The sequence below is a fragment of the Amaranthus tricolor genome, chromosome 2 (genome assembly GCF_026212465.1).
Source record: "Amaranthus tricolor cultivar Red isolate AtriRed21 chromosome 2, ASM2621246v1, whole genome shotgun sequence".
NCBI classification, from domain to species: domain Eukaryota; kingdom Viridiplantae; phylum Streptophyta; class Magnoliopsida; order Caryophyllales; family Amaranthaceae; genus Amaranthus; species Amaranthus tricolor.
In genome coordinates, this window is record NC_080048.1 from 36,690,347 (window position 1) to 36,711,665 (window position 21,319).

A 21,319-nucleotide genomic window follows, 5' to 3' on the forward strand; every position below is an offset into this window, starting at 1 on the left:
ACCACCAATGTTTCAATTGAACTCTTTCAACCCTAATTGAACTAATATTTTCTTTTGACATCTATAATTTTGATAAAATTTAACCCAATTTAATTTACTGATCGTAGGAGAGAAAAACAACATTTCTTCATTTTATCCAATTTTACCGATAAAATTTGACTTAGTTTTTACTGATTGGAGGAGATAGAAAATAAAGATGGCACTTTTATCTATTTTATCCTTTACATATCATAATAACATAAACCGGCAAAAAACCTAATGTAACCAACAATTTCATCAAGGAAAGTACTTCTGCATTCTATACGACCTTTCGAACCCGAAACAATGGGAAGCCAAACTCAATCAAATAATTCAAATCGTTAAGAAACGGATCCAGAATTCTGCCTTTCTTCGGAGAACCTAGGCAGCTGAACAAGTGAATTAACGCGGGTAACTCCTTCTAAACCCGACCAATTCTCGTCCTCAGCCAGTACAGATCCTACAGTTAGTACTTCCACTGGCAATCTTCGGAATGAGTCGTTTTCTTCTGTTGCTCTAACAGTGATGTTTCTCTGGAACGATGGCTCCGAATGCTGACCATCCTCGGATTCCATTGGCCCACCAGAATGGTTGCTTTGGATTGTGACAGAAGAGAAGCATTGCTCGTCGTAATCTGATTCTGAATCCATTTTTCCATCCAAGAATAGACAAACAACCGCACAGTCGTCCATCTTTGAGGTCGGGTATTTGAGCTTCCATTCACGGGCTGCTGATTCGACCAATACCCGTGCAGCTGATGCTCGGGATGGAGAAGTCGATATTATTTCTACCACTTCCTCGTTACTCAATACATCCCAAACCTTTAAGAAGAGGAGAGGAATGTTAGATACACTTTCTTTACTCACGGTAATCAATAAGATAAGCTAAAGCAAATCGAAACATGTCAAGGCCGGTGGCAATCGAGTTACTAGTATAAATTATCCCCCCGAAATCAGACGAATAGGCACCACTATTATTGTATTATGATGGACTAGTCTAAAACGACTTATTAAATTATGTGCACTTCTGCAAACTGAGTTTGCAATCAAGGGTTAAATACATCCGACCACACATAACCCGCCTAAGCGGAAGCCACTTTAGCAACATTGGGGTAATGTAATGTTATATTAATAACTTGTATAGCTCCGATATGTTCATTCAAAATGCATAAGTGCAGGAATACCACATACTTGAATTAACCCTATAATATACAAGATTTCTATTATGCAGAATGAATAGATAGGTACTACAAAACTAACCAATACTTAAATTAAACAAAGTCAATTAACTCATTAAAACAATCTTTGCTCCACCGAAACACGGTCGAAGTTTTGAAAAATACTTCCCCCGGGTTTTTTTCACTTGCAACATAGTACGTGGGCACAACCGCACAATAGCCAAGGGTAATTAAGGAAAATGTGCATACAATTTTTAAGAATGGAAAATTTGGAACCTCTTTTGGATAGTGCAAAACAAGGCATCGCATTGACAACATTGTAAAGATTTTTAGAAAAACCGAACTGATATTTCATGCGTTGTAAATGTTGAAAAAGAACTGTGTTTTGGGCTATCTCATGCTTTTGACCGATATTTGGCATCACGATAAACGCATTACTCTCATTAATGCATCGTCGTGTCTTATCAAGATCATGACCATTACAATATTTTTGCACTATGATTCACACCAAATAATCATGTGTAGCAATTTAGTATAAAGCAATCAAGTGGTTTTTGCATCATAGGTATTAGGTAATTTAATTAGGAAAAATTACCAAGAATAATCCAACCTTTTCATGATTTTCCTACAATAATTTCATCTATTGATTAATCATGAATAATCCCAACTTTGAGGGGTTTTTGCCTAGAGTAAACTCCAGTAACCGAATAACCTGCTATAGTAAATAATTTACCAAAAAAGTAAACTGAAAATTAATATAAAGCTAGAGAAAAATTATGAAAATTTTCATACAAAATTCTAAAAAAAATTTAACATTTTTTTCGACACTTTAATTTAATTTATCATTCTTTTTTAAAAAATAAAATTTGCTGTAGCAAGTCATCCGGTTACCCGAGTTTGCTCTAGCAAAATAACTTAAAAAGTTGAGATTATTCATGGTTAATCAATAGGTGGGATTATTGTAAGAAAATCATAAAAAGGTTGGATTATTCTAGGTAATTTTTCCATTTAATTATTGCATTTAAGCCAATAAATGTGTGACAGATTAGATGTTGTCTTCTGTCTTTATTTGCTTATTCAATGATTATCAAAAAATTAGAGAGATTAGTGATTAAGAAAGAACAAGAAAGATTAACATAAAAACACAGGTAACACAGTTTCGAGCACTGTTAAGCTCCTGCCCAATACTTCCTTTATTTCTTTCTAGACAAAAACATAATATGTACAATAGTAGTCTTATATAAGAGTCAAACGTAAGACCCCCCCCCCCCAAGACACCTCATCAATTAATATCTAAAGACTAATGATTACATGACAGCTGTCCCTTTACTTAGATTTCTCCTGTGATATGCCTAAATAACCGGTTGGGCCGGATGATCATTTGTGACAAAATGATAAACTAGGTTAATGCTAGTTTGGTTGGTAGATGTAGTTCTGTGAATTCTGTTTCTTTGGCTTTGTGAGCTTAACTAAGGAACAGGAGTAGCATGACGAAGCTAGCAACGTAGAGTATAGGTGTTAAGCAAGACACCAATGCATCTTCTGCCATATTCAGACAGGCTACCGGTTCCATTAGAAGAATAGGTGACAATTTGAGACACCAATGCATTGGGTCTGAATACCAAGCTGAGCATGCCTAGCTATACTCGAAAAGTTCATGAACTAGATTGATAACTTTCCTTGATATGTTTCTCGTATTATATAGTAAATATATTCATTTAGCATGCTTTACACCAGATTTGATAATTGATAAGCAGCAGAAATTGTAAATCAATGAATAACATCTCTCTCTCTAACCTGAACTACTCTGTTCTGCCATGGCAAGGGGAAGTTGACGCTAATTCTGAGAATCTTGAGAAATCATCCAACCCTAATGGTTTAATATGCACTAGATCACGATCAATTAGTACTACCACCAATAACAAGGAAAATCTCAATCATAGCAATACCCGGGAAAAGGAAACTTGTACCACGGAGATTTTGTCTGAAACCCACAAAATTTCATCCCCGAAAACTCAATTTTCTAAATGGATTTCAATTACTAATGGAGGCAAGGAGGAAAACCAAACGAAATCCAATGGATGCTACAGATTGACCTCGAGGATGTTCAAGAAGAGATCGAATACTAGAAGAATTTTGTTGTTTGTTACATTCTTGGAGCAAATCCTTCTGTCTCTATTGTAGACGGATTTGTTTGAAGGATATAGAAGGATCCATCAATTGATAAAGTAGGATTGATTGGCCAAGGCATTTACATTGTGAGGTTTCTATCGATAATTTCCATAAGGAAGCCATGGACATGTAGGGGCTTTACTTCGACAAGAAACCATTTATAGTGAAACAATAAAGCGGTGATTTGGACATTAAAAAGGAAACTATCATGTTGTCTTCAAAATTGAACGCAAGATTGAAGTGTACCAAGAGACCTATGATTGGAAACCAATATTTTGTGATGTATGCAAGTTTTTTGATCATTCTACAGAAAATTGCCATGGATCCAAACCCAAGAAAACCTTTCCCAAACCAGTTAACAAGAGACCAAATAACAAGAAACAAGTATTGCTAAGGAGGGATTTCAGAAGGTTGGAAGGAAAGAAACCTATGCTGAAGTTGTGGCTATCAAACCCTCTATCCCTATCGAGACAAAGAACAGATTTGAGGCTGTTAGTGATATTAATGAGGAACATGTAGCAGAATGTTTGAAGGGCAAGAGCTATGATCTTGCGGAAGATATTATGGACAATCCTACTTCTATGCCTGAATGCAGATAATGGTAATGGACATAATTGTGCTATTGTAAATAATGAGGTTTTGAGCAGCGGGGGTGCTACCCCTCTATGTCAATGAACAACATATTGGCATGGAATGCAAGGGGACTAAATAGTCTAACAAATCAAGAAATTCTTGAATACTCACAATGTTAGTCGTTTTGGTCTCCTTAAAACTAGAGTAAAGAAGAACAACCTTGGAAGCTTTACTCTAAAGTCTATCAGTGTTGGTGTTTCACCTCAAATATTGCTTGTCATGAGGGAGGACAGATTGTGATAGGCTGGAAGGCTGATGAATTACATCAGGATATCAGACGATGCAGTATCCAACTCATTCATACAAAGATTTTTCGCTCCTATGACATAAATTTCTATTGTACTTTCATTTATGCCTTTACACTACGTTTAGATAACAGTTTTGGAGAGAAAAGAAAGAAGGGAAGGGGAAGGAGGGAAGGGAGGAAGGGAACAGAAATAGAAGGAAAGAAACTTTTGTTGATTAGGAGGGAAGGAAGGAAAAGGAAGAAAGATGAGAGTTTTCCCTCCAAATCTTTCCAACTTTGGATGTATTGAGACCTTTAACAAAAATTATTCATCTAATCCCTTCAAATCTCTTCCCTCCCATATTGTTATCTAAACAAGGGATCTATCTCTTCAAATCTCTCCCCTTCCTTTCCCTTCATTTCCTTCCATTCAAACACACCCTTAATGATAGACCAGTCTATGGAAAGACCTTTCTTCCATTACTAGTTCATGTAAGGATGCTTGGATTGTCATGGGAAATTATAATTGTATTGCTAATATGGATGAAAGACATGGTAGTCATGTTAGAGACCAAGAAATTGTCCTTCTGCGGAACTGTATGAACTCTTTTTCTTTGGCTGGTAGACACTTCACTTGGTCTAACAAACAAGGGAGTAAACGTGTTATGTCCAAAACTGATAGGGTTCTTGGTAATCATGCATGGTTGAACAATTTTCCTAATGTGGCTTTATTTGATCATACTCGTGCTATTGTGCATTTTTGTTCAACTCTTGATCAAAACAGATTCCTAACCTTCTTTCAAAACCTTCTTTGTTCACCTCTTGACAAACTTCTACCCATACAACAAACCATTATTAACCAAGTCCATATCTTGACCTTAGAACAACATGATCTCCTATACCTATAGTTCTCTAATGATGATTTTAAATATGTTTTGTGGTCCATTCCTGATGACAAATCCCCTGGACTGGATGGCTTCTCTAGTTTATAAAGCCACTTGGAGCATTGTAGGTAATGATGTATGTCAGGCTGCTCATGAATTCTTTAGAACTGGTAGATAGAATGGAACTCCACCACTATCACACTTATACTAAAACCAAAGTCCTTGCTCGTCCTAGTGATTATAGTGACTATAGGCCAATCCCTGCTACAATGTTATATACAAATGTAAATCTAAACTCATTCGTAAGAATTGTCCTTGGTGCTAGATAGTCTTGTATCTCCTACTTAAGGAGCTTTTGTCAAAGGAAGAAACATCATCCATAATGTGTTGTTATGCCAAGATCTTATCAAATACTAAGGAAAGAAGAACAATGCAACAAGTTTTCTCATGAAAATTGATATACAAAAAACCTATGACTGTGTGTTGGGATTTCATCATTAAACTGCTCACTGTCCTTAACTTTCCCATCCAATTTATCAAAGTCATAAAGGAATGCATCACTTCTCCCAAGTTTTCTCTCCGTATAAATGGCAGTATAGTGGCCTATTTTTCTACAACAAGGTTGAGATAAGAGGATCCCTTATTACTTGTCCTTAACATGGAGTGTTCTGTAAGAATCATGGGCTTATGCCGGAAGTGTGGAGGGATTCAGATTCCATCCCCTTTGCAAAAAGCTTAAGATCAATCATCTTGTTTAAGAGTAATGTGTATAAGTGATTTTATAATCTTAACCCAAAGAAATGATTATATCAAATTAACAACGCCTTAAAAATGATAATAGCATAAAACTCTAACTATAGGATATAGTAAGAGATAGAAAAAACACAAGTGTGATCAAGTAGTGTAAATTTGATGCCTTTGCACACACAAAGAGAAAAAGAGTAATAATCAAGAGTACAAAATGTGTAGCTGAAGTGGGTAGAGTATGAGAGAAAGTGGAGAAATGGCAGGATTAAAGTGAAGAAAGGTGTTGGAAGTAGTAATAGCGGCAGGCAGCAGGTGGTTGGACAGATGTGGGTTGTCAACTCTGGAATGGAGGCTAACAAGAGGCAAAATAAAGGGATTAGAAAAGACAAGGATAAAGAAAATCATAAATAGAATAACTAATATGAGCTCAAAGCTCTATCATTTTCAAAAGAGCCAAGCATAGTTAAGAATTGGAATTAATCAGGAAAACTTTTAGTTGGGATTATTTTGAGCAAAACGATCATAATCAGGATTATTCCTTTCATTTTTCCAAAAGAACTAAGTTCAACTACCCTCTGTCCCAATTTAGTTGACTTTTAATGTTAAGATACATTCATGGCTTTCAAGGAACTACTCACTGTCCAGAAATTTAGGAACCCACTCTTCAAAGGCATTAGCTTCATTGCTTGATCTAAATTTACTACACTCATTATCCCTTACACTATGTTTGGATAGCAATTTTGGAGAGAAAAGAAAGGAAAGGAAGGGGAAGGTAAAGGAAGGGAAGAGAAATGGAAGGGAGAAAACTCTTGTTTGTTTGGAAGAGAAGGGAAGGGAAAAGAAAGGAGATAAGAGTTTTGCTTCAAATCTTTCCAACTTTGGAAAGATTGATACCTTAACAAAAAGCATCTATCTAATCCCTCAAAATCTCTTCCCTCCAAATCCCTTCCCTCCCATTTTGTTATCCAAACAAGGGATCCCTCATCCCTCCTAATCTCTCTTCCCTTCCATTCCCTTTATTTACTTCCATCCAAACATACTCTTAATGGCTTCCAGCAAATAACATAGAATTATAGCCAAGTATTAAATATTTAAGAAAAACTAGAATTTACATCATAAACTAAAAGTAGCGCTGTCAAACACTTGCAAAATCCTTATTTTATAGTGAAACACTCCACAATAGTGCGTTAGATTTTTAAGCGTGGTTGTCGGACAAGTCCAGACTGCATTTACTCTCAAGAGTTTTGCAGTACCGCAGTACCTTCAAATTTCAAACCAATTTTACAGTTTCCATAGATCAGATACCAACTTCAAGCACTACTAACAACTATAGCTCAGAAAAATATGAATGAATTTAGCATCAAAATTAAAACGGTGATATTTCATGATTAAAAGCAGAAAAATAAAAAATAAAAATAAAAAACAGCAGCGAATAAAAGGAGAAACCGTGCTTACCCCATCAGAAGCCAATACAATGAACAAATCTTTATCTGTCAGAGTCCTATGTGAAAATTCTGGTACAGAGATAACCCCATATTCTTTTAGACAAAAATCACCAAATGCTCGAGCCATTGCTAACCCAGGGGCATCATCAAATGGCAGCCAAACTCTAGAAACTTCAGGCTCATCTTGCAATGCAAAAACCCTGCCTTTACATCGTTTAATCCTTTCAGCTTCCCCTGAAATGAAGCTTTGAAAAGTAATTAAATTTGGTAATGAGCACTAAACTGTAAAAGCTCTACATATATTTACATATACATACTCGGTAAATCTGGTTTCAGATCAACAGTCAACTGGGTTGCTATCAAGTTGTCATTACTATCCATAGACCCCATGATTGCCCGAGAATCCCCAATGCTTCCCATGAAAAGATTTGAACCCTGCAACCGCAGAATAAAAACTTAAGGGGGAAAAATCCAGAGTATGAATGACATAAAGATTATGTACATAACGTACTTGTTTCACAATAGAAACCGCCGTGCTCCCACTGCAAAAGCAATCCAAATCAGGATGTGATCTCAACTCTTTATCCGTGGCCTTGTAGGATTTAAGAAAAATATCCCTCCATAGTGAGCTGATATTATCTTCACCTGAATCACTTTTCTCGGCTTTTGCAGCATCAGATTGAAGATCTCCATTACAACAAGTATCACTTAACAAAACTTCCTTTATCTTGCTAGAATTCAGTGATGACAATATTTTCAATGGTAAAGTATCTCTCACTCTGCGAGAAACCAAATGTCCGTGAGGCCCATGACCATCAAATACACCACAAAATGTCACATCATCTGCCATAAAATCCTGCAATGCACATGTTTCAGAAGTTAGCTATTTACTGAAGAACCACGTAGCAACTAGCAAGTCTCAAGAGAAAGAAAATTCAGGTAAGGGGGACACTCACTTCCCAAACTATCATGGAATCTTGATTTATCCCCTTACGACCTTGCTGAGTGAATATACACGAGCTATGGCTCTTCCCATTTCTAACTATTCGATTAGGTATTGATGAAAGATGCTGCAATGTTGCAATAGGGTCGGAAAAGGTTCTTCTACTCCTCTTCTGACGACACAATTGCATCCCTAAACAACACGAAGATTGCATTGTCTCTCCATTGCTCCCACTACTGCAAACGCTTTGACTACTCGTTGAATTGCAACCACCCATTTTCTCAAACTCAAGAAAATCAACACATTTGAATTAGTTTCAAGCGGGGAAGATTCCTTCTCTTATCACCTAAATAGAATGTAGATTAAATTAATGTTTAAACTTCAGCTTCACAGATAATCCAGCAGATGAGAGTCCACAATCAGCCAAACTGTTGAGCACGGAAACAACATGCCACGTGTCAAACTAGGTAATATTAATAGCATAACTATGACTTATTGCTATTAAAACTTAGTCAAATTTGCGATCCATTGGATTGTAATGATCGTAGCAATTACAAATCACAAATGCCAGAATCAAAACAGACAAAACCCAAATAATTTATTCTATTTCAATACAAGAACATCAACGACCGATAGAGGGAATATATCTATCTAATGGAGAATAGGGAAATGTTATAGGGGCACAACAATCACTCCAGTTAATGAAAATAGAGATTTACAGAATAATACAACAATTAGAGGTGGAGGGGCTTTCAAGAAAACGAAGCTTAAGAAAGTCAGTGAGTCAGATGGTATACCTATTGAGGTAACGAAATGCCTAGGGACTATTGGGTAACTTGGCTAACCGATCCTTTTAACAAGATTTGGAGGACAACTAAATTGTCCAATGGTCGAAGAATAAGAAATCTAGTACCCATTTACAAGAACAAATGAGATTTCCAAGATTACTTCAACTATCAAGGAATAAAACTCATAAGTCATACTATAAGGTTTTGGAAGATAGTGATAGAGATGCGTATGAGGAAATGTACCTCCATATAGAGAACCGATTTGGATTTACGCCAAAAAGATCTACAATGGAAGCAATTCATCTTATGAGAAAAATGATGGAAAACTATAGGGATAGAAAAAGATACTTGCACATTATTGATTTGAAAAAAGCATACGACAAGGTACCAATAGAAACCAATTCTCTTTCATTGGTTCTCTGTTTTTCTTCTAAGTCGCTTACGTCTCTTATACCAAACAACTAATAATAATACTCTCTTTTTCCTCTCATTTTGCATGACTTTCCATTTTAATTTATCTTGTGAAATTTTGCACCCTTTTGGGCAATGGTTTTAATCTCATCCACAAATTTATACTCTCTCTACGTCTTAACCATTCATTTTGTCTCAATCTCCAACCCAATTTTCCTTTCTACTAAATTTAACCCATTTTGCACCTAGTGCAAGATGAGGGGAACTGAGGGAGTAACACTTAACATTACTCTTATTTATTTTTATGCATTTCCTTCCCATTACATTTTCTTTAATCATACCAAACTAAACAACCCCTTAGAAACAGAAGAGTGTCCTTAATCCTCATTCTCTTGTTCTTCATGGAAGTAGCTAAATTTATACAAAATATGATTATTCTTCCTAAATGAAGCAATCCCAACACCCCAAATGTGGATAAATAGCATTAAATTATAGTACTATAATTCAACAAATTATAATTAGTCCCAATAGCAACAAAATCTAGGTAAATAATTAGACTTGGAAAAATAAATAGCTCAAATCTCGTAATGTTCTTCAACCCCTATCCTAAAAACATTGAACAATTCGAAAATGGATGGATAATAATTTATTACAAAAATACGAGCTTGATCAGAAATCTTACCTTTACTGCAGGATACTGAAAACCCAGAAGTAGATTCAAAATTGAACTGGAGATGAGAAAAAATGTAAATAGTTAAAGTGATAAAAGGGAAAACGGCAGTAGATAAAGAAGACTAAAGGTAGTAAAACACCTATAAGGCGAGATCCCCCATTTTTAACAAAAATTGAAAAGACAAAAACTTTGCAATTCAATAAATTGAACGAATATAGAGGAGAAATGTAATTACCAGAAAAAGGGTATATTTGCAATGGATTAGGAGAAAGGAAAAGTGGGTTTGTGCATGAATAAATTGTTGAGATCAGGAATGAAAAAGAGGGAAATGGGGAAGGAGAAGAAGAGGAAGAAAGGAGTAGTTCTAAGTTGAAGGATGGTGCATTGATTGTAAAAGCAAAACCAGAAAGGTGTGTGACTGTGTTGATACTTAAACCTTTCAAACTTTAATCCGATTGGAAATTGATTTCAGATCAGAAAAAATGTTATAAAATTAACGAAAATGATATATATATATCCTATGGGCTATGGGCTATGGGCTGTATAGAAGAAAAAATATTATATTTTATTTCAACCTATGTTGTACGAGACCGTCTCATTGTAAGACGACCTCAAAACAAAAGGTTCATAAGCTAAAAGTTTTTATTATTAGGCTATTTAATCCAAGTATAAGGCATATCTCACGGTGAAGCTGTCTCATACAAGAATTTGTGATTTTATTTATGTAATATCATTTTCTCAAATTCTTGTGAGAGACGGTCTCTTTAAGTAGGCATTAAAAGTGATATAAGTAGACATTTAAAGTATTGAAAATAAGCATTAAGGATACGGTAAGTAAATATTAAAGATAAAGTAAGTAAAATAGACATTAAGAATACAATAAGTAGACATTAATTTTTAGAGGGTTGGGCTTGAGATAAAGTTAAAATAATTATATAAAATATTATTTGTTTTACAACTTCTAGAATAAATTTTATTGCAAAGTTAAAATTATTAATGATAAGGAGAATTTATTAATTTTTATAATATCATTACCCTAAAATTAATTAGATTTTCAAAATCTTTACGCAAATTTTTAAATGAGACGATTCTATAATGAGATGTTTTCCATTGGGCTTACAGCTTACCCATGTACATTTAACGAGTTAAAGTGATCACTTACAAGTTATAATTTTAAAGTGATCAATTATAGAAATTGACTAATTATATGGGTCTGTCTCACTAGTAAAATGATTTCATATAAGATAAGCTGAAATATTTATATATAGTCAAGAACTAATGTTAACTTGACTTGGATTAGAGTAGTTCAAAACATATTCGATGATTCGATATTTACCCGGCCTTATAATCGAACTTAACTTTAACCCTATCTTAAAATAAATTTACTATAATATAAAAATTAATATGGATACAAAACTTAATTTTAATTCGATGTAAATATCTAACTCGAAATCGAGATAATAACGTGAATTAACACGTATAATTGAGATATTTAAGACTATAGAAATAATGAACACACAGATCCTCTTTTGACTTTAATGTTGTGCGAGTACTCACTTTTTTATTAACTCCTCACATTCATAGGTGGCAAAATGAGTTGGAGTGCGGTATATCCACTTAAAATTTTATGCATTCAAATTAAATTTTTATTTACTATGCTTAATTGTTGGGTATATTCATATTTTATATTCGTCTCACATTAATTTTATGTTTGTATTACATGTGCTTTATAAATTTGCAATTTCTTAAAAATTTAAATGTATATCTAATTTTATAAACCATACAATGTAATACAAATAAAAGTTATATTCTTAATGTTTTGTCAATAATTTTAACAAAAATGTAAAAAATTGATATAAAGTCATACATTGTAGATATGAAGCAGAACATGTAGATAAAGACAAATACATACATACACAACACATATCCACCAAATGTATATACATTAAATGGGACAAATACGATGTGAAACTTGTATAATTTTTACATATCCGTTATCCGTAATATTCATGAGTTCATTTCTCATGAGTCATAAGTGATCACCACTCCATGTCTATATGTCTTAATTTTTTATTTGAATCCAAATTAATTCATTGAAATTTCACCTCTTAAAAAATAATAGGTACGATTTTAAAATATTGACATATATTTTAGAAGTAAAAAAATGAAAATATGAAAAAGATGTTGGTTAAATTCAACTCCGGATAAAGGATACTTTTAGTATTCCGCACAAGGTAAAATTCGGATGGGGAGTCTTTTTTTCCTGAAAGATGCGATCTAATCATACTCGTTCCTCCAAAGAGGGAGTGATGAGAGATGCGCACAATTAAATAACCTTTCAATTGATACCTGCGTCTAATAGGAGTCGAACTCCAAATTTTCTGCATCACATATAAATACTCTATCCATTGAACCACAAATACTTTTATAATTCAACTCTAACTTATCGCAATTTGTTTTGGCCGTTTGATCAAATGGTTTTAGTTTATTCATTATTATGTTCTACCAAACCATTATGTTTTTAGTCCATTTTGTGTATAAAGACATATTTTCTCTTTGCAATTATAGATGTCGTGTTGGTGTATATTAATATGAAAAGAATTTTTTGGAATTTTTTATTCATTAAAAAAAAATCTCATAATAGTTATCCGAATCATCGGCCTAATAAAATCCCAAAAGTCTAACTTGAATATTTGCAAAAAATTTTCAAAAAATGTTTTAATAACCTTGATTCATAAAGTAATAATGTCGAGAATAATGTATTTTCAAATTTTGTATGAGGTTGTTTCAACATAAAACAAATTTATATGATTATTCTATTTTAAGTGATCGTTTTAAAATTGTAAGTAATTTGTTATAAGACTAAAAAAGTGATTACTTTAAAATTGTAAGTGCTCACTTTAAGGTTATAAGTGATAACTTTTGAGACAATAAGTATACATTCAGCTAATCCAATAGAGATGATCTCATTATGAGACCATGTATTTGCGTTCACCTAATTATGTCCACAATGACAGTTGCAGGAAGACTATTCATTAACACAAATTGTCGTGAGAGACGGTCTCTTTGAAAGACACATTAGATATATAAGCTATATAGTCCAATTAATACAAATTAAAGAGAAAATAAAAATGTGGACTTCTTATTTCGAAGTCGTCTGTTTTAGAGACGGTCTCTTACAAGAATAGTTGTTTGATGCGGACTCTAAGCCTTGGATATCCACTTCTTGCATCACTAAGAATCCTATATATATCCACTAAATGAATCACTTAGGGAATGCTATTAATAGAAACTAAATTTAATATGTTATCCAAATAATAATAAATGAAATGTCAACCTTACGTAATGCAGTTACATTGGGTCTTAGTGAACTCTACTCACTACTGCCAATGATGAATGCAAATCAAAAGACAAAATAAGAACACTTATATGCGTTTATCAATTTTTAAAAATTACAAATTTTTTTGAAAATATAAACAAAGTTAGAGTTAAAAGTCGGATTTTTTCTAAGATTTGAGTCCAATTCGACTTTAATCAAATTTAGAGTTATAATTATTTTCTTCGGATCGAATCAGATAATAGCCAGATTCCATCTGAATAACCAACCCTATAGAAAAGGGCTCAACCATTCAAGTATCTATGAAACAAACATTTTCCCATTAAAAAGATTGTAGAAATCAACAAAGACATCTATACACAAAAACTTTGTACCAAATTTCACCAGTCCCTAAATGGAGGGTAACACAAAAATATTGAACATCACTACAAAAAGATGGACACATTTTCAAGGGAAATACAAAGCCATATATCTATTTCATATCCTTTACATTTCACAGTAACATCAACTAGTAAAAGGCTAATTTAACAAGCCTTTTTTTTTTTGGACCTTTCGAACCCGAAATAAGGGGAAGCCAAGCTCTATCCAATGGGTCCGGAATTCGGCCTTTCTTCCGAGAATCTAGGCAGCTGAACGAGGGAGTTGACACGGGTAACCCCTTCTAAACCTGACCAGTTTTCGTCTTCAGCCAGTATAGATCCTACAGTTAGTACTTCTACTGGCAATCTTCGGAATGAGTCGTTTTCTTCTGTTGCTCTAACAGTGATATTTCTCTGGAACGATGGCTCCGAATGCTGACCATCCTCCGATTCCATTGGCCCACCAGAAATGTTGCTTTGGATTGTGACGGAAGAGAAGCATTGCTCGTCGTAATCTGATTCTGAATCCATTTTTCCATCCAAGAATAGACAAACAACCGCACAGTCGTCCATCTTTGAGGTCGGGTATTTGAGCTTCCATTCACGGGCTGCTGATTCAACCAATACTCGTGCTGCTGATGCTCGGGATGGAGAAGTTGATATTATCTCTACGACTTCCTCGTTACTCAAGACATCCCAAACCTTTAAAAAAGTAAGGAGAAAAGGAATATTAGAAACACATCTAACATGTCAAGGCCTATGGCAATCAACTAATTGAGATATTGGTATAAAATATAAATTCTTCCCCCAACGATAAGATGTGCAGGTTATCAAGAAACCAATTCAACCAAAAGCTTAAGCTAATGGTTGAGACCCCAAGATATGTACATATTTAACTCCAACACAGGTACTACTAGTATTGGATTATGAAGGATTAGAGTAAAAATGGCTTATTGAATCATGTGCAAAACTTATTTAAGCGAAGCTGCAGATGGAGATTTGCAATCCAAGATTGCATACATGCTAGGGAGCTACTTTAGCAGCATCAGGGTAATGTCATGTAATGTTAGTAGCTTGTATAGCTCCAATATGTTCATCTAAATTACAAAAGTGCAGGAATACCACATACTTAAAACAATCCCATAATATACAAAACAAACAAGTGCAGAAAATCAAACCAAATTTAGCTAATTAGATGAATCTAGGCATATCTTAGAAACAACCTTTCCACGGCCCAAGTTTTAAAAGTACTTCATGGTTTTTTTACTTGCAACATAGTAGGTGGGCACAAGGACCAAGGAAAATTAAGGAGTATGTGTTCAATCAGGTGGTCCACACCAACTAGTAATGCATTTGCATTAAATAATAAGGAAAATGATTTTTTGAACCACTTTGGATTAATCGTGTGGTCCACGCCATAGTGAAAAAACAAAGTCGCGTTGCATTGTCTGCATTGTAAAGGTTTTTAAAAACAGAACCAATATTTCCCGCGTTTTGGGCTATCCCATGTGTTCGACCGATATTTGGCATCAAGATACACACATCACTCTTGTTACCGCATCATCGTGTCGTTACTGTGACTGTGACTGCGACCGTCGCCGCATTTTTGCACTACTATGGTTCACATAAATATACATAAATTAGCATAAAGTATCAAGTGGTTTCTGCATTTCATAGGTGATTTTATAGCATTTAAGTCAATAAATGACCAAAACAAAAGGTTGATGCTAGTTTGGATGGTAGATGTAGTTATTAAATTCCGTATCATAGGTTTGGTTAGCTTAGCTAAGGAACAGGGTAACATGATGAAGCCAGCTAGATCAAGTAGTAGGTGTGGGGCGAGAGGCCAATGCATCTTCTGTCATATTCTGCTATGGGTTCAAGCACAAGAATAGGTGACAGCTCGATATTGTTTAGCCGCCTACTTGGCGCCAGGATATGGGTTCCAGCACAAGAATAGGTGACAATTCGAGACATTGGTTGTATGCTCAATTGAGAAATGGGTGAGGAGCTCAATTTGAGACTTAATTTACTTTGATCAAATCAAACAAGAAATTCAGTTTTCTGAGGAAACTATTAGATCAATTTTCATACTATCATGAGTGAATTGTTCATGTTGTTTTGCCAACACTGAAGAGTGAATTTCTGTCCACTACCGGTGCATTTCCAACCATTCAAATCCAATGAATTGAGAGAATTGTAAATAAAATAATTCTTTATTCTAAATGGTAAATTCTCCCCAAAATAAAAAAAAAAGATTTATATATGAAAATTTCACATTTTGCTTTTATAACTTTAGTAAATCCTAAAACTTAAAACAAGTTGAGCTTATATAAATGGATGTTGAATGTTTTGAGCCTTAACACACCTAGAAAAAGGAGTCGCAAACTTTATAGCAGACCCAAAATATATTATGATTCAAAACTTGATAGGAAGTTTGGGCTGATCTTTATGAGCCAATAAGACTTAAACCTCACTACAAAAAAACCAATTTCAACTTGATACATCATAATATATTTACCAAGAATGAGAAACAATCCACAAGATTAAACAGATGTGGGTTTCTCCAGCCTTACCCCCGATCACAATAAAACATCTTGAAATTGGATGGCAACTACATTTATCACTCACTATAAAATTGTCATTTCAGCAAAATAATCATGAATGTAAAATTAAAATCCATCATCACTCCGACTGAATGGTAAATTCTGTGTAAATCAAAATAAATGAATATGAATAACGTTGAATGCTTATAAAACATGTTTGAGAGTAATGCGTGTAAGTGATTTGTAATCATAACCGAAAGAAGCAATTATATCAAATTAACGTCTTCAAATGATAATAGCATAATACACCAAATATAGGGAAGTGTTAGAGATAGAAAGAAGATAAGAAGCATAGTTTGGAATAGGAATTACTCTACAAAAAACCCTAGAGTTGGGATTATTCTGAGCAAAATGATCATAATTAGGATTGTATCTTTCATTTTTCCTAAAGAAATAAGATTTTCAACAAATTTATGTCCCTATTTAGTTGACTTTCAAGGTTAAAATACATTCATGACTTTCAAGGAACTACTTTGTGTCCATACATTTTATGTATCCACCGTTCAAAGGCAATAGATTATTTGCTTGATCTCGATTTCCTTCACTCATTATCACTCGAAGGCTCCTAGCAAATAACATAGAATCGAAAACAGGTACAAAAAATATAAGACAATCTAATTAACATCATATACTAAAAGTAGTGATGTCTAACACTTGCAAAAATCCACATTTTATTGTGAAATATTCCACAAATAGTTCACTAAATTTCTAAGACCGGTTGTCGGACAAGTCAAAAATGCATTTCTTCTAGGAATTTTGTATAAATGCATTACCTTCAAATAATTCCATACATATTAACCCAACTTCGTGTACGGTGCTATTTGATGAAGTTAGCATCAATGTTATAACGGTGCTATTTGATGATTGAAAAAGCAACAAACTTTGAAATAAAAAATAATAATAAATAAATAAATAAATAAATAAATAAATAAAACAGAGAATGGAAGGAGAAACCATGCTTACCCCATCAGAAGCCAATACGATGAACAAATCTTTATCTGTCAGAGTCCTATGAGAAAACTCTGGTACAGAGATAACCCCGTATTCTTTTAGACAAAAATCACCGAATGCTCGAGCCATCGCTAACCCAGGGGCATCATCAAATGGCAGCCAAACTCTAGAAACTTCAGGCTCATCTTGCAATGCAAAAACCCTGCCTTTGCATTGTTTAATCCTTTCAGCTTCCCCTGAAATGAAACTTTGAAAACTAATTAGATTTGGTAATGAGCAATGAACTTGAAAATCTCAACATATATTTAAACATACTTACTCGGTAAATCTGGTTTCTGATCAACAGTCAATTGGATTGCTATCAAAGTATCATTGCTATCCATAGACCCCATGATTGCCCGAGAATCCCCAATACTTCCCATGAACAGATTTGAACCCTGCAATCGCAGATTAAAGAATAAACGGAGAAAATGCCAGATATGAATAATATAGAGATTATATACAATGACGTACTTGCTTCACAATAGAAACAGCCGTGCTCCCACTGCAAAAACAGTCCAAATTAGGATGTGATCTCAGCTCTTTATCCATAGCCTTGTAAGATTTAAGAAAAACATCCCTCCATAGTGAACTGATATTATCTTCACTTGAATCATTTTTCTCGGCTGTTGCGGCCTCTGATTGAAGATCCCCATTACCGAAAGTACCACTTGACCCACCTTCCTTTGCCGGGCTAGAATTCAGTAGCGACAATATTTTTAATGGCAAAGTATCTCTCACTCTGCGAGAAACCAGATGTCCATGAGGCCCATGACCATCGAATACACCGCAAAATATTACATCATCTATCATAAAATCCTGCAATGCAAATGTTTCGACGTTACCTATCAGCACCAAGCAAGTATAGATCATGAGAAACAAAATTTAGGAAGGGAAATACTCACTTCCCAAGCTATCATGGCATCTTGATTTATCCCTTTACGACCTTGCTGAGTGAATATACACGAACTACGACTCTTCCCGTTCATAACTATTCGATTAGGTATAGATGACAGATGCTGCAATGTGGCAATATGATCGGAAAAAGTTCTTTTATTCCTCTTCCAACCGCACAATCGCATCCCTAAACAACATGAAGATTGCATTGTCTCTCCATTGCTTCTACTACTACAAGTACTTTGACTACTTGTTGAAATACAACCACCCATTTGCTCAAACCCGGGAAAATCAGCACATTTAAAGTAGGTTCAACCCAACAAGACTCCTTCTCTTATCCTCAAAACAGGATTCAACCTAAATTAGTGCTCATCTATCATATATAACTCCAGCTTCACATACAATCTAACAGATGAGAGCCCACAAACAGCCAAACTGTTGAGCATAGAAATAACAGCACGCCACGCGTCAAACTAGGTATTTTAATGGCATAACTATGATCAATTGCTATTTAATCTTAGTCAAAATGGGGATTAATTGGATGGTAATGATCATAACAACTACAAAACACAAATGCCAGCATTAAAACATACAAAACCCTAATAATTTATTATTTATAATCACACAAAGGACATAGAAAATAATCTCCCCACATAAATAAACAAACATAATCAGTATTATAAGGTTAACCCATGTGACCAATGCATTTAGAATATAAAGCAGAGTGTCCAAATCATCTTGTTCTTCATACAAGTGGCTAATTTAATACTCAAAAATAGAGGTATATTTTTCCTTAATGAAGTAGACCCAAAACCCCAAATGGGGAAAAAAAAAAAAAAAAAGGATTAAATTATAGTACTGTAATTAAACAAATTAAAATTGGTCCAAGTAGCAACAAAATCTAGGGAAATGATTTGACTTGGAGAACCAAACAGCTCAAACTTCCTAATGTTTTTCAACCCCTATCCTAAAAACATTGAGAAATTCGAAAATGGATGAATAAAAAAAGAACCAATTAGTAAAAAATTAATGCAAAAATACAAATTTGGTCAGAAACCTTACCTTTCCGGCAGAATACTGAAAACCCAGAAGTAGATTCAAAATTGAACTAAAGTTGGAGAGATAAAAGGGAAAGGGGGAGTAGAAAAAGAAGAAAAAAGATGTAAATTGTCAAAGCACTATCTGATAAAATCCAAAAGCAGTAGAAAAAGAACCCATAAGATGAGATCCACCAATTTTAACAAAAAAACATAAAAAATTGAAAAGACTAAAACTTGGGAGTCAAAAAATGGTAGAAAATGGAAGAGAAAATCAAGGAGCAGAAAAGGGTATGTTCTTCAATGGAGTATGAGAGAGGAAAAGTGGGTTTGGGAATGTATAAGTGGTGGAGAATTGAGATCAGGGAAGAAGAAGAAGAGGAGGGTTGAGGAAGGGAGTAGTTAAAGATGGTGCATTGAATGTAAAAGCAAAGGGGAAAGGTGTGTTGACAGTTGACAGGTAGAGTTGAGTGGAGTGTGGAAGTGTGACTGTCAAGGACAGAAGGCAGTACTGTTTAATGTCTATGTTTAATTGTTTATATTAGGTTGTATTGATCAAACAAGAAAAGATATTACTATAATTCATAGGATAGGACTATACGAGTAACTCCAATTTTTTATTAGTTTGGGAAGGATCAGGTTGGAATAAAATTCGGAATTTTGTTTATTAGATTGGGAAGGATCAGGTTGGAATGAAATTCGGAGTTTTGTTTATTATATTGTAGATCGAGTTTAGGGGATGATCAGGTTGGAGTGAAACTCGAAGCTTTGTTTATTACATTATAGATCGAGTATAGTATAGGGAAGGATCATGTTGGAATGAAACTCAGAATTTTGTTTATTATATTGTAGATCGAGTATAGAGAAGGATCAGGTTGGAATGGAACTCGGAGGTTTGTTTATTACATTATAGATTGAGAATAAGGAAAAATCAGGTTGAAACGGAACTCAGAGATTTGTTTAGTACATTGTAGATTGAGGGTAGGGGAAGATCAGGTGAAATGGAACTTGGAGGTTAGTTTGGAAGAGAGTGGTACAGAGACAATTTTGTTTACTCACTAGGTAAACTACCCACTTAAGATAGTATTAAAGATACAAAGATGAGATACATTTATTATTCACCAATCTCTCATATTTAGTATTATTGGCTCATTTGATTTTTTTGATTTTATTTATCGATTACTTTAAATTTGTATTTTATTTTTAATCTGTAAGTTAAAACATAGTTAAGTGGAGTCTTGTTTGATTCGTTTTGATGTAAATTTTACTAAAATCAATAGGTAGTTATAATTTAAAATTAAACACAATTTAAAATATTTACGGTTGAATATGTGCACCGACAAACGTGCAAAAACTAAATTCGACAATTACTAATTCACACGAGTAAACTACTTGATGGATAGATATAGCTAGACTCAAATGTTACCAAGCTTTAATCGAGATAGTGTTCCATTCTCAACTTTTCAATGTCTTTAAAGTTGCTAAGAAAATATTCAAAATGATGGATGGACGGATACTCTATTCACTTTAATGTTGTGCTTTTCAATTTGAACTTCAAAGATCAAAGTAGGAGTACTTACTTTTTATCAAATGCTCATGACTCATGAGTCATGAGTGATCATGTCTATATGTCTATTAGTATTTTATTCATATCCAAATTGGTTGAAAATTAAACTAAAAATTAGGGAAATAATTTTGAAATATTAACTGAGATGTTAAATTGAAAATGCTTGTAAGACTTTGGTTAAACTTAGTTGTAATTTACTCCAATATATTTTGACCTATTAATAAAAAAATATTTTAGTTTCATTATTATAAATCCTCTATATTTATTGTCAATTTTTTGTCTAAATTTATATATTCTATTTTAATTTATAAACCTTTTTTATTGTTCCAATAATAAAAAATTTATTTTATGTAGTAAGTAATTATATATGATATTTTTTAGAAAAAAAATATTATAAGAAAACATTACT

General features: G+C 33.9%; 2 protein-coding genes across 4 annotated transcripts; both read right to left on the bottom strand.

Annotated features, from left to right (window-relative positions):
• Window positions 1–184: 184 nt before the first annotated feature.
• LOC130805570 (probable protein phosphatase 2C 52) lies at window positions 185–10,588 on the bottom strand. Of its 3 annotated transcripts, XM_057670350.1 has the most exons (8): window positions 10,353–10,588; window positions 10,127–10,172; window positions 9,277–9,316; window positions 8,259–8,673; window positions 7,814–8,158; window positions 7,620–7,737; window positions 7,313–7,536; window positions 185–839 (listed from the first exon to the last, which is right to left on the bottom strand). In XM_057670350.1, exons 4-8 carry the CDS (start codon window positions 8,520–8,522, stop codon window positions 360–362), a joined length of 1,431 nt encoding a protein of 476 aa, XP_057526333.1. In that variant the 5' UTR covers window positions 8,523–8,673; window positions 9,277–9,316; window positions 10,127–10,172; window positions 10,353–10,588; the 3' UTR covers window positions 185–359. The 3 variants fall into 3 exon arrangements, with proteins under 3 accessions (XP_057526333.1, XP_057526332.1, XP_057526334.1); XM_057670349.1 differs by lacking the exon at window positions 9,277–9,316; XM_057670351.1 differs by lacking the exon at window positions 9,277–9,316 and having other exon boundaries at window positions 8,259–8,591; window positions 10,353–10,573.
• Window positions 10,589–13,755: 3,167 nt separating this feature from the next.
• On the bottom strand, window positions 13,756–19,914 carry LOC130806794 (probable protein phosphatase 2C 52). The gene is made up of 6 exons (XM_057671994.1): window positions 19,369–19,914; window positions 18,315–18,741; window positions 17,884–18,228; window positions 17,690–17,807; window positions 17,383–17,606; window positions 13,756–14,515 (listed from the first exon to the last, which is right to left on the bottom strand). Exons 2-6 carry the CDS (start codon window positions 18,576–18,578, stop codon window positions 14,036–14,038), a joined length of 1,431 nt encoding a protein of 476 aa, XP_057527977.1. The 5' UTR covers window positions 18,579–18,741; window positions 19,369–19,914; the 3' UTR covers window positions 13,756–14,035.
• Between the last annotated feature and the right edge of the window lie 1,405 nt (window positions 19,915–21,319).

Coding starts and splice junctions, on each gene's coding strand:
- LOC130806794 (XM_057671994.1), bottom strand. CDS start 18,578: ATGGGTGGTTGTATTTCAACAAGTAGTCAAAGTACTTGTAGTAGTAGA. Junction 18,229..18,314: donor ATGCCATGATAGCTTGGGAA/GTGAGTATTTCC, acceptor TTTGCATTGCAG/GATTTTATGATAGATGATGT. Junction 17,808..17,883: donor CTGTTTCTATTGTGAAGCAA/GTACGTCATTGT, acceptor CTGCGATTGCAG/GGTTCAAATCTGTTCATGGG.
- LOC130805570 (XM_057670349.1), bottom strand. CDS start 8,522: ATGGGTGGTTGCAATTCAACGAGTAGTCAAAGCGTTTGCAGTAGTGGG. Junction 7,738..7,813: donor CGGTTTCTATTGTGAAACAA/GTACGTTATGTA, acceptor CTGCGGTTGCAG/GGTTCAAATCTTTTCATGGG. Junction 840..7,312: donor TTGTATTGGCTTCTGATGGG/GTAAGCACGGTT, acceptor CTCTTCTTAAAG/GTTTGGGATGTATTGAGTAA.